The 12,148-nt window shown below is 38.0% G+C and overlaps 8 protein-coding genes across 8 annotated transcripts; 5 read left to right on the top strand and 3 right to left on the bottom strand.

Moving 5' to 3' along the window:
- Positions 1–134: 134 nt before the first annotated feature.
- RTG1 (Rtg1p) lies at positions 135–977 on the top strand (the record flags this gene model as incomplete). Its single annotated transcript, XM_015608897.1, has 1 exon — positions 135–977. The coding sequence occupies one exon, from the start codon at positions 135–137 to the stop codon at positions 975–977; it is 843 nt and encodes a 280-aa protein (XP_015470298.1).
- A 44-nt stretch (positions 978–1,021) lies between these two features.
- FAD1 (FMN adenylyltransferase) lies at positions 1,022–1,585 on the bottom strand (the record flags this gene model as incomplete). The annotated part of the gene is made up of 1 exon (XM_015608896.1): positions 1,022–1,585. The coding sequence occupies one exon, from the start codon at positions 1,583–1,585 to the stop codon at positions 1,022–1,024; it is 564 nt and encodes a 187-aa protein (XP_015470297.1).
- A 518-nt stretch (positions 1,586–2,103) lies between these two features.
- AC631_00065 (uncharacterized protein) lies at positions 2,104–2,850 on the bottom strand (the record flags this gene model as incomplete). Its single annotated transcript, XM_015608895.1, has 1 exon — positions 2,104–2,850. One exon carries the CDS (start codon positions 2,848–2,850, stop codon positions 2,104–2,106), a length of 747 nt encoding a protein of 248 aa, XP_015470296.1.
- Positions 2,851–3,076: 226 nt separating this feature from the next.
- SWI6 (transcriptional regulator) lies at positions 3,077–5,272 on the top strand (the record flags this gene model as incomplete). The annotated part of the gene is made up of 1 exon (XM_015608894.1): positions 3,077–5,272. The coding sequence occupies one exon, from the start codon at positions 3,077–3,079 to the stop codon at positions 5,270–5,272; it is 2,196 nt and encodes a 731-aa protein (XP_015470295.1).
- Positions 5,273–5,403: 131 nt separating this feature from the next.
- AC631_00063 (frequenin) lies at positions 5,404–5,979 on the bottom strand (the record flags this gene model as incomplete). Its single annotated transcript, XM_015608893.1, has 1 exon — positions 5,404–5,979. The coding sequence occupies one exon, from the start codon at positions 5,977–5,979 to the stop codon at positions 5,404–5,406; it is 576 nt and encodes a 191-aa protein (XP_015470294.1).
- Positions 5,980–6,208: 229 nt separating this feature from the next.
- On the top strand, positions 6,209–6,679 carry AC631_00062 (succinate dehydrogenase assembly factor; the record flags this gene model as incomplete). The annotated part of the gene is made up of 1 exon (XM_015608892.1): positions 6,209–6,679. One exon carries the CDS (start codon positions 6,209–6,211, stop codon positions 6,677–6,679), a length of 471 nt encoding a protein of 156 aa, XP_015470293.1.
- A 281-nt stretch (positions 6,680–6,960) lies between these two features.
- On the top strand, positions 6,961–8,232 carry AC631_00061 (uncharacterized protein; the record flags this gene model as incomplete). The annotated part of the gene is made up of 1 exon (XM_015608891.1): positions 6,961–8,232. The coding sequence occupies one exon, from the start codon at positions 6,961–6,963 to the stop codon at positions 8,230–8,232; it is 1,272 nt and encodes a 423-aa protein (XP_015470292.1).
- A 734-nt stretch (positions 8,233–8,966) lies between these two features.
- AC631_00060 (uncharacterized protein) lies at positions 8,967–12,140 on the top strand (the record flags this gene model as incomplete). The annotated part of the gene is made up of 1 exon (XM_015608890.1): positions 8,967–12,140. One exon carries the CDS (start codon positions 8,967–8,969, stop codon positions 12,138–12,140), a length of 3,174 nt encoding a protein of 1,057 aa, XP_015470291.1.
- Between the last annotated feature and the right edge of the window lie 8 nt (positions 12,141–12,148).

The raw sequence follows: 12,148 nt of genomic DNA, 5'->3' as shown, positions 1-12,148 counted from the left end.
ACGAAAATGCGAGCGTAATCAAACTATTAATTATGTTAAACAAAACTCAAGGAAAACAATAGTATTTTTTTTTTATTCCATATATATACTTTTAATTAATAGATATACTGACAGCCAATTATTATAATTTGCAAATGTCAGATTTTAAAGGGTTTAAAGATTCATTTTTGAAGTCTAATTCACAGTCGGGTACTAATTCAGCTGTGTCTGGTTCAGGCTCGGAATCTATATCCCCACCACAAGATTCAAAGGACAGGGGATTGAACATTCCAAGTATACATATCAAAACAGACTCAGCAGATAAATTAGCATCGAAGTCCTTAGATATTAAGAAGCAGTTATCACAATCTTTTCAGGGAAATAGTTTGACTCAACAGCATGGGGGAATTTCCAAACCTCAGTCCAGAAAAAACTCAATAATTGCTATCAAATCTAATAATGCAAGCGAGGATGAAGGCGATGACGATGACAAAGATGATCCACAAGTAAATGAAAGGAAGAGAAGAGATAATATCAACGAAAAAATACAGGAGTTATTGACATTAATTCCGGCAGAGTTTTTCCAAGAAAACCCTCCACCAGCAAATCAACCACAACAACAACAGACACAGCAATCAGAAAACGATGCGGCGATTGCAGCAGCGGTTAAGAATTCTGGTACTAAAGACGGTAAGCCAAATAAAGGGCAAATATTAACTAAATCTGTGGAATACTTGCAATATTTGCAGAATCTAATCGATGAAAATAATAGAAAAGAGGTTGAATTAGTTATGAAGTTGAGGAACTTGGAGCTACAAGAACAAAATAGACAGCAAAATATACCTATTAACGTAGGTCATACAAGCGCAGAAAAAGCTTTAGGTAAGATAGGGGTTGGTCCATTGTCTGATGACTATTTTAAGCTGGTTTTGATAAATAGTGCTGGAACAAATAAATCAGGTCAGAGGAAAGGAAGTACGTTTTCAGTTAGTCCTTAAACGTTAATGAAAATTTATTAATATATAATCAGTTCTAAATTAATTTATGTGCGGTTAGATGTTCTGCCCGATCTCTCTCTTTCATCTGCATTCTTTCTCAACATATACGCTGGCGCATATGCAACATCACCTTCTAATTTTAAGTAAGGGTTGGGTGTGGTATTATAAATACCACCTAGACTGGTATAACCTTGGTCATACATCTCACAATAGTCCAAGTCACACCCTACTAAGAAATCCCAGATATCCTCATACTTCCAATGCAAAATAGGATGAATTCTTAAGAATCTAGGCCAATCATGGTCAGTCACCTGCTCGTATCCTAAGCTCGAACCATAAGGGTCTGAGTATCGAATTCCAACGAATATAGATTTGACTTTAGGGTTAATTTCATTCAAATATTTTTCGAACCCTTCTTTTAATGAACTTTGTATTATGATAGGATTTAAATGATAATATGCAGTTGAACTCTTTATAAAATCTGAAAGGTTCGGAAAGGGTAATTCAGAGTTGATGTAAATAGAATCGAGTTTATAATCTGCTGGCAAAACTTTCAACGATGAATCCTTAGTTGGTGAAATGGTAAACTTCTTATGGATAGATGCCATCAACAAAATAAGCATAACCAAACAATCCTTTCCCCCGTTATACGAAATTGCAATCTCTTCAAGTCTGAAATTAGTTAGTAGCTGACGTCAACCTTAGATCACTTCCTCCCCGGAATACAAAATTACATACCCATGTACTTCTATCGCCTTATCAAACACTTCTAAGCTCTTATGGATCTTTTCCTTGACCTTTTGCCTTCTAGTCTTGTCATATATATAACCTTTTCGCCTCTCGGGTACTAATCCCAGTGGTAAAGTATCATTCAAAAAATCATTCACCAAGTTTGAAGCCTCTTCACATCTCACGAGAAAGTTGTGCTGGTAAGCCCGATTTCCGTTCTCCATAACTAGCCGTTCCTTTGTCTATATTAGTTATGACCTCTTCTTTTACGTTGTATTTAAAGGTTCATCTACTTATTCAAATCAGTCGACATATAGAGTCTCTGGGGTTTTCCGGAATATACTATGTGCAGTACAATACTTATAAATGCTTCTTTTATTTATTAATGAACGGGTTCCTATTTATACATAAACTGCAAGAAGAAGTCCTTGGTGTCTTCATCCCAGTACCACCAAAAGGTGTTTGACATTTGGCCCAAAACTGCCGGCTTGTCGATCTCTTTGTTGTTTGGAATCGCAAAACATATGTTCTCATATGGCTCTGCCGTGATAACAAGGTATTGCCAATTATTAGGGTCTGCATCATCCTTATCATGGGCTTCTTTGTGCACATACGATAGTGCCACATTCTGATTTTTGGTTGACAACTCGTAGTATGACATAATTCGGAAAAATGGCTCTTCGGCTATTGCATTGGGGTATTTCGCATTGATGAGCAACCCCATCTGTAGCGTTTCCGCATCTCTGATCTTGGTGACTTTAAACGCTGGTCGTCCGATCTTCGTCCAGCTCCTCTTAGGCGTATTATTAATAGATATTATCGATGCATTACTGGTACTCGAGTTGGTGCCCTGCTGGTTTTTGGAGTATTTCTCATCTAGAATTTTTCTTTTTTCAAGATTCATCTGATGCTTTCGTCCTCCAATATGCGATATATATGACGACTCACTGACATGTGTGGTGAGACATAACCGGCATTCTAGCAATCCCAAATGGTTTCTGAAGACATATGGATCACTATCAAGATCCAATACTTGTGTAGTAAGTAATTCTTTTAAGCGTCGTTTGGTGTGAACTTTTGTCTCCTGTACATCTGCTACTCCACCAGACCCCTTCTTGGAGTTAACACGGTTTGAATAGTCCATTATAGTGCAAACTCTCTAATCTCTTTAGTGCCCATATATATGCTTTAATCTAAGATGAGTAGGAATGTATGTGTTTGCAGGTTAGGGTCATTAGGGTAAATTGCATGTTAGACACGTCTTTCCTCAATTCCTAAAAGGGAAGATATTGAACAATTTAGCCCCAAACCAATACTTCAGAAGTGGTTCATAAACTTGAATTAACTAGAGTAAAATAGCTGAAACCGTAATGGATTCTCCGTTAAATGTGGGTGACACCACCACTAATTCAATCCAGCATATATTGAGTGATACACATCTAAATACATCATGTTCTGCCACGGTCAATTCGGCCATTTACTCGGATGAAAAAGTTATACAATTGAACTTAATTATTCAGGGAAACGAGAAAGAAGACGGTAAATCGAAGCATGAAGAGCCTATAGTGGTGTTGAGACGTGTACAGGACTCGTACATTAATATTTCCCAACTTTTTTCAATACTTTTGAAGATCGGACACTTCAGCGAAGCACAATTGACGAATTTCTTGAACAACGAGATTATCACCAACACGGAGTATTTGTCTAGCGGCGGGTCTAATCCACAATTTAATGACTTGCGGGACCATGAAGTTCAGAATTTACGAGGGTTGTGGATTCCCTACGATAGGGCGGTGTCATTGGCCTTGAAGTTCGATATTTATGAATTGGCTAAAAATTTATTTTTGATCGATGTTCATGATTATGACAATTTGCCCAAATTGGCCACGACGAACAAGAGGTCGTTGTACGAGGGGTCAGCTGATGGTGAAAAAGATGCTGGCTTAACGGGCTCTCCAAGTAAGAAACAAAAGATTCAAACCGATAAACTGACTGGGGATCAGGCAGATATCCAGAGTGTTCTTAAAAAGACAATCCACGAGAACAAGAACTTCCCTCGCACTTTGCTACCTTTAACATCTGATGAAGAATATTCTGAGTTGGAGTCTGAAATTAAACTGAAATTTAGCGAAATTTTCAAGAAGGATAGTACATCCGAATTATCGTATACTGATATTAAATCCGCCTTTCAGAATATCTTACAAAATAAACAAGAAAAATTGCGTTTATTGACAGACATATCGTTGGATCAGCTGGGTAAAACTGCATTACATTTCGCTTCTACATTAGCATCACTGGACTTAGTTTCAGCATTCATAAAATTGGGATTATGTTCACCTATTAGGGGTACTACATCCGGAAAGTCTCCATTGATATCTGCCATTTTGGTTACTAACTCGATGGAAAGAGGTAATTTTACAGAATTATTGAATGCTTTGTGGCCCAATTTATGGTTATATGATAATAAAAACTGGTCATTTCTACATTACTTAGCTTTTCAAGCTAATAAGAACTTGGAATCAAGCAAATTTTACTTGAGCAAAATCTTGGAATGGATAATTTCTTATTCTGGGAAGAAGCAAGAATTTTTAACCACCCTTTCGAGAGAATTAATTAATTTACAAGATGAGGAAAGTGGTAACACCTGCTTACATTTAGCCGCTGAGAGTGATTCAAGATGGTTCATTAATATATTTCTAGAATTAAATGCCGATATTAATCTTGTTAACAAGACAGGCGTTAAGCCTGCTGACTTCGATATCGTTAAAGATATCTTAATTGAAAGAAAAAATGGCACAGTTTCTAAGAACGGTACCGAACACGACAATTATATACTAGAACTAGTTCGTACAAGTATGGAGTTCCTTAGTAAAAGGATAGAATTGGGCGTAAACCCAGAATCTGAGGAGGAAGACTCGATCAAGGAGGAAGTTGGCAATCCTAAGAAATTGGCTGGAGGGAATTCTTCATCAAACAAGATCTTCCAAAGTATACAAGATTTATTATCAAATACAAATCACGAGTACGATAATATAATTAAGACTAAAAAGATACAGATTGACAATTTAAATCAATCGTTGCATGATGCAACGATTGTAACAGCGAACAACAGATTTGTGACTAATAAAATATCAGACAAATTAGCATATCTAGACAATTTGAAATTACAAATGGCTAATATTTCTGATAAGTTGCAGTTGGCTCAAAAGGAAATTCCAGCGGATTTGAAAGTAGAGAATGAAAATGAAAATACAAAATTTGATTCTGACGAACCATTTGTCATTAAGCCAATATATGAAAAGTTAGTACAAGGAGAAAATGCTGACGAAATTAAACCTACTGATGAAATATTGAGTCAGTTACCGCCCTTACCTATATTAAAGGCTAGAATTAAAGCATATCAAGAAATTAATAATAAGATAGAAAGTGAGTTAACCAATTTATTAGACTACAGTGAGTTGACCTCCAAGTTCAAGAAAGTGGTTAGTTTCTGTACGGGAGTCGATATTAATGAAGTTGATGAGTTATTGGACGGTTTGCTAGAAGCTGTCGAGGGCCAGCAGTAAATAATGACATTTTTATAGTTCTGTGTTTTATTTATTGATTGTAATATTATACATGTATAAATCCTAGCGAAAAATTATTATTAGTTTGTGGTTGATGATGGTAGTATACAAAACGTCGGACAATGCAGATTCTAGACCAAACCCTCGTACGAATTCAATGCGTTCACTATTGATGGGTCAAATTTCAGTAATTTCTTAAAGTCATCTTTATTTAATGTATCTCTATCTTTGTCTTTATTCAAATAACGGAAAAGCTTATCTGCTCGTTGCTCTGGTGTCCTCTCATCTTCTGGCAATGCAACCATGGCTCCAATCATCTTGTATGTAGCCCGTATAATCGTTAATACATCACTGTACGATAATTGCTCACATCTCCGAAAATCGTAAAGCTTAAAACTCCAATTCAACTTCTGCTCTAGCGACCCTCGACTGGTGATAGACAATGCAATAATAAATTCCTTGAAATCAATATATTTTGAATTATCAACATCAAAAACCCGAAATAAATAATGACAATAGTCACTTGGATCTCCAAATGGAAAAAATTGTTTGAATACCTTCGCAAACTCCTCTTCTGATAATTGTCCCAGCGGACAATCCCTCAAGAACCCTTTATACCACTGTTGTAACTCTCTTTTATCAAAATACGTTGCTTGTCTAAGTGATTGTAAATCATCCTTCGATAATTTTGATACTGATTTGCCCATTTTTTATAAACAATTTCGACTCGGAATGTGTTTATACCACTAAAAATACAACTGCTATCGGTTCTTTAAGGTTATTAAGCAACCTTATCGATCTATATTCCTGAGCTTACTGGTATATATATAGTAACACCTAATCATAAATACATTCTGAGAGTGGTTACACAAAAAGCCGCTAAGATGAATTGAGCATCACACGACTATTGAAGTATTTGTAATTATTAATTAGTGTATGAGTGGGTCTGTAAGCAAGACCAGTATAGTAGGACCAGTGATGTTTAAGAATATACAGAAGAGAAATATCAGCTCAGGCGTAAGAGCTTTGTTGAATCACGGTAAGCCACAGAATCCTGTTTATAATGCTGAGTTGACTATGAAGATCGAGCCGATCCAAAGGACCGGGGAAAGCATCGATGTCAAAAGAGCTAGATTGGTCTACCAATCTCGTAAGAGAGGGATCTTAGAAAGTGACTTGTTATTATCCCGTTTTGCTAAGAAGTACTTGTCGCAGTTCTCGGAGGAAGAATTGGATGAATATGACAAGTTGTTGGACGAGCCAGACTGGGACATTTACTACTGGGCCACCAAGAATTACGATGTGACGCCATTACCAGACAAGTGGAAGGATTCAAAGATTTTGAAATTGTTGCAAGAAGATGCTAAGAACAAAGAAAAGGTGATCTTGAGAATGCCTGAGTTATAAGCTGTATATACTATTAAATAGATTGACGGGCAGCTGAGAACTCGAGAATTCTCAGGACTTGTATATCATTATGTCTACGTTCATTTTATGCTAAAGCCGCCAGATAGAAGTTTTCTTGTAGTATTTTGCTTTAAGTATGCCCCAGATTTGGTCCCGAATTAGCCATCTGGACGTAACCTGTAAACTTATCCCCGGTTTACAGCTTAGGTTCTCTACATCAGATACAGTTGATAGAACCTCCTGACAGATAAAGTGATAATCGATCTTTAACCGCTATTAGGATGAATAACGTAAGTTTGGAATCTATTCCACAGGAATTGAAGAATGATAAGTCAGTGGTACCATATGTTTCGAGGTCAGTTGAATTGGAGTCAATAAATCCTATAGTTAGTTTTTATTGTAAGATCTATGTGCTAGAGCATATTTTAAGCAATAAGCTACATACCAAAGATAAAGAAGTGGAAAAGTTTACAATTATATTATTGGATGAAACAGAACAACTCAAATCCACCGAAGACGAATCTTTGCACAAAGTTTTGAATGATAAAACTCTTTCGCTCAGCGCAGTGATGTCTTTTGCCTACCAGATATTCAACCAGTGCTTACAAGATTTACAAAGATATGATGGAACTACAAAGCCACAATTGGTTAGTAAATTCAAAGCAGGATTAAATTTCATGAATTTGCTTAGCATTTTTACCAATTCATCAGACGCAATTGACTATTCCAAATTGACGGGTGGCAAGGCTACCGACTCTAACAGCTTTGCGGAGTTGAATAAGAGCAAAATCAAGTTATTGAAGTTCCAATTATCGAAAATATTGAAGGACCAAGTTGAGGTCCATGATCAGGGCTTGGAGGCCGAGTTGGATCGTGAGTTAGAGAACATGGGTGATAATGGAGCTGATAACGATGTACAAGACGACGCGGAGGACAAAGCATCAGCTGACAACGAATTGGGATTACCTGGAGCACCTAAGTCTATCAATGAAGATACAAATGATAACGAGTTAGGCTTACCGGTAACCCCTAAATTTATCGACGATAATAATGCAGATGACGCTAACAAAGAAACAAAGAAAGAAGAAAACGGTAAAAGTAATGATACCACTAAAGATGAAGACATCAGCTTACCCAAAGCACCTCATTTTGCTCCTGATGATGAAGACGATGACATCAAGTTACCGGGAGCACCCAAATTTTTACCTGATAACGATTTTTCGCATATCAATAAGTCATCATCCATTCAAGTATTTCCGCCCGGAAAGCCAGAGGACGACAATAAAGCGGGCCACGCTCCTTCCAGTATTCGTTCCCCTAGCACATCTAGCATTCCTCCTTCCAAGCCCGCAAGCAGTAACCAAGGGGCCAATCCGCAGCACCAACATCTTACCAAGGAGAACGTATCCTCAATGGTAGATAAAGCCGACCAAATAACAAAAATCCAAAAGCACGCTAAGTTTGCAATTTCAGCCTTGAATTATGACGATCTCGACACCGCCGAACGTGAATTGCTACAAGGTCTTGAACTTCTCAGAGCAGTCAAAGACTAATTCGAGTTGTTACGTCAGCCATTATCGTCACCTACATTCATCTACTACAAATATGTAAATTATCCTTCTCTGCGCCTCTATCCTTAATATATGTTAACGGTTATCTCGTAAATCGTCTACATGCATTCGTGTCCCATTCCACTAGCTCATTAACGGCCTGCATTTATTATCCTCCCGCCACCCATACCTCATCCCCCCTCTTCCGTGTACAGCTATTCAAACTCGTAACTACTCGTAAACTACATCACTACAGGACATGTATTTACAATTAACGAGCTGCTCATAAATCTCCCCTATCTACATTTGCGGCCACAAATATTCTCCTCACATTTATTTTATTCACGTTTATTTTATGCACATATGGTAAACTTTTCGGCAATCTCGATGGGTATCACTCATCAAATCCCTTATATGCCCGATTACTGTACCAGTTTAGTTCTGACAATGTTTTGAACTTACCGAATTTAGGCTATTCGAATAAAACGCGAGATTTGTTAATGTCGTATTTTCATGTCGCAACAGATGTGTAAATGTCGCAATAACAATGCCCCATTAAATTAGAAATACTTCAGACGAGTAGTTTTAGTAGAAGTGGCAATGAAGATATTTTGATCTCGAGTGGTTTTTCCTTTTGATATAATTTTATAACAGTATCTATAGTATATTTGATAGTGGTCTATCGAGACATTCATTCATTTCATTAATTTAGTCCGATCAGCGACCAAAAATCTAACATGGATAGCGTTAAAAAAAGATTCAGTCACATTCAGCCGCTGAAGTCGAACCGAGAAGAAATTAGTCCAAGAAACTCAAGAGAGACGGCGGAAGATGCATATAATGGATTATCGCCCGAGTTAGTGCCAATAGTGACATTATTATCTTCGCAATCACATCGGAGATACTATGAAGGTATTATTATGCTCTACTATGATTTGAATGGAGATGGAAAGCCAGCAGATAGAGAATGGAAAGAAGTTTATGGAATCTTGACGGGGAACCAATTGGCATATTGGGATGCTGCCCACTTAGCGGCATTCAGAAATAGTCCTGAAGCGTTGTTGGAAACGTCGTCGAAGCCGAACTATATCAATTTTACCGATTCGGTGTATAATGCGATGAAGTCTTTACCAGCGGCCAAAAGAAACTTGGACAATGTTATTATTGTATCGACGACGTTGAAAAACAGATATATTATGCAGTTTAAAACGTATCTGGATTTACAGCATTGGTACTTGGCCTTGAGGTTGGCTAGCTATGAATATCTGTCGTTGCAAGAAGCTTACACTGGTGCATTGTTATCTGCAAGAGGTTCGAGGTTGTCTGATATCCGTACTATTTTGGCAGAGAAGAGATTCGACCACGAAGACTGGGTCAGTATCAGATATGGTTCGGGTATGGCTTGGAAGAGATGTTATGCTGTGATCGAACCTTCAGTGCTAAAAAAGAAAAGTTTCCAACCTGGGAGAATTTTGTTTTATGAATCGGAACAGAAAAAGAAGAAGCAATTGATGGCAGTAGTAGTGGGTGCCAGTAGCGTAACTGCAACTTATCCCCAATCTCATTTGTTGATTGACCATAGTACCATGTTGAAAGTCGAAGCATCAATTAACTTTAAGTCACCTTCCTTATCTAGTAAAATTTCGAAACAAGCAAAGGGAGATTTTAAGAGTACCTCGATATTTTTGATGCCTGAGCAACATTCATCTGTGCCAGGTTTCGATACGTTGATAAGGTTTTTGATGCCATTGATGGATTCATTTGGGTTATATGGGAGACCTAAAAGATTAAAGGCTGATAGAATTGATCCAGATTCTTTGTTGTTTGGCTTACCTACTTTACCTCATGTTCATTATCTTGAATTGGCTGATTTACTTCCTTTGGTGTCTAGAGATGACTTCTTGTCATGGGATGTAAAACAATGGTCTTCTAGTATGAAGGATATTATGAGAGGGAAGTTGAGTAAGGGTTATGAAGGATGCGGTAGTTCTAGAGGAGTAGTGGGTGCTATAACTTCATTAAACAGTCCTACTCTGTCTGATCACAAAATTCCAACCCCTCCACCTAAGGATACTTATTCGCAAGTTTCTTCGCAGCAAAAATCTCAACAGTATCCAGTTCCAATTCAACTGCAACATCAAAATCAACATTTACAACGTAAGCCTCCAAATCAAGATCAAAATCAAAATCAAACTCAACCATTTGATCCTTATCAAACCCGTGTCACATCAAATGGCTCCAAAAATGTTAACAACTTGACTATCAATCCAAATGCGGATAAGCAAACTCTTGTTGTACCAGCAAACACTGAGGGTGTGCGTCATCAAAATCCTGATGGGCATCGTTCGACTCAGCTAGCAGAAATATATCAGAAATACGCTACTATTAAAAGTCCTTCTGATCAGTTTCATAATGATAGAAATCAATTATTGAATGGATCTGCTGAAGACTTTAATGAAGATGAAATGCCGGATGCTATTCAATCGCTTACTTTGAATGGTGGCCCTTCTGATGCAATGTATCCTGCAAATGACGATAATTTGTTCAGTGACGAAAATGATGAAGAAAGTGAAGAAAGTGAAGAAGAAACAACGCCAAGACAGGTAGGTACAATTCCTCAAATTAACTTGAACGGTAATTTAGAATTACCGCAATATCAAGATAGAAATAGTAGTTATTCTTCTGTTAAATCTCCAGTGACTCAATATAATGAGTTTAATGAACAATTCAAACAAAATGTGGTCGATAGAAATGCTGACTCAAGGCACTTTGCATATCCAAGCGCATACAATAATTCTAGTTCCGACGAGGATATTCCTGCACCACCACCTCACGAACTGAAACCTACTACCAATTTAACAAAATCCAAACTTTCCTACAATTTACCTCAAAATATTAATACTGTTCCTCATGGTGCTACAACTCCACGAGCAACAAAGGGTGATCGTTTGTCCATACATTCAGAAGCAGGAAAAGTCACTAGTGGTAACTCTTCACCTTATTCAAATGAATCAGAGGAAGATAGCAAAAAGTATTCTTCAACACTTTATCAGCCACAATCGGAATCACAACTATCCTCTCAATATCCTAATCAACTGAGACAAGGCCATTCGCATGATCAGCCTCAAAATCCACAGGCACAAAATTTGTCTTCACCCCAGTCGGCATTAGCGCCTGGTCCACAAGCGCAAACATTAGCTCCAAGTAAGGGTTATAAACAACCCCCTCTTCCAGCTCCTGTGCAAGTCCAACTCAATCCTCAAGTACATAAAGGGAGACACGCTTATGGTCCTCAAGGGCAGAAAAGTCAGGTTCCACAAGCTCCTCCGCAACAGCAAGTATACCCACAATCATTGCAATTTGGATATCAACCTCAGCCTCAACCTCAGCCTCAACCTCAACCTCAGCCTCAACCTCAACCTCAGCCTCAACCCCAACACACCAGTGGTAAACCCAGAATGATGCCGCCATCGAATCAGTACCGTGGAGGTAATTCGGGTTATCATCCAGGTCAACCAAAGCATCAACAGCAACCACATCCTCAACAGGGATATCCACGTCAGCAGTTTCACGATGGGATCCCAGCATCAGTGAGCTTCAATAATTCATCTCATCAACAAAAGCCTGGTCAACAATATAGTCAACCCTATAACAATCGTATCCATGCCCCACAGGGTGCTCCCCAGCAAATGGGCCTGCAACAAGGACCATTTCAACAGCAACGAAATTATTCAAGCGGTTATATACCAAGACAAAATGATATAACTACTCAGCAACAACAATACCCACAGCAGACAGCTAATGTGAATGTTCCACCTACTCATTATCAAAATCATGCAAACAGTGGTGTTCCGCCTTCTGCTATGAATCGTGGACCACAATATCAAGGTGGACAATCAAGACCATACTGAGTCAATTT

This window comes from Debaryomyces fabryi (genome assembly GCF_001447935.2).
Source record: "Debaryomyces fabryi strain CBS 789 chromosome Unknown contig00001, whole genome shotgun sequence".
NCBI classification, from domain to species: Eukaryota; Fungi; Ascomycota; class Pichiomycetes; order Serinales; family Debaryomycetaceae; genus Debaryomyces; species Debaryomyces fabryi.
The sequence above is the reverse complement of the archived record's forward strand: the minus strand, read 5'-3'. Positions and strand labels throughout refer to the sequence as shown.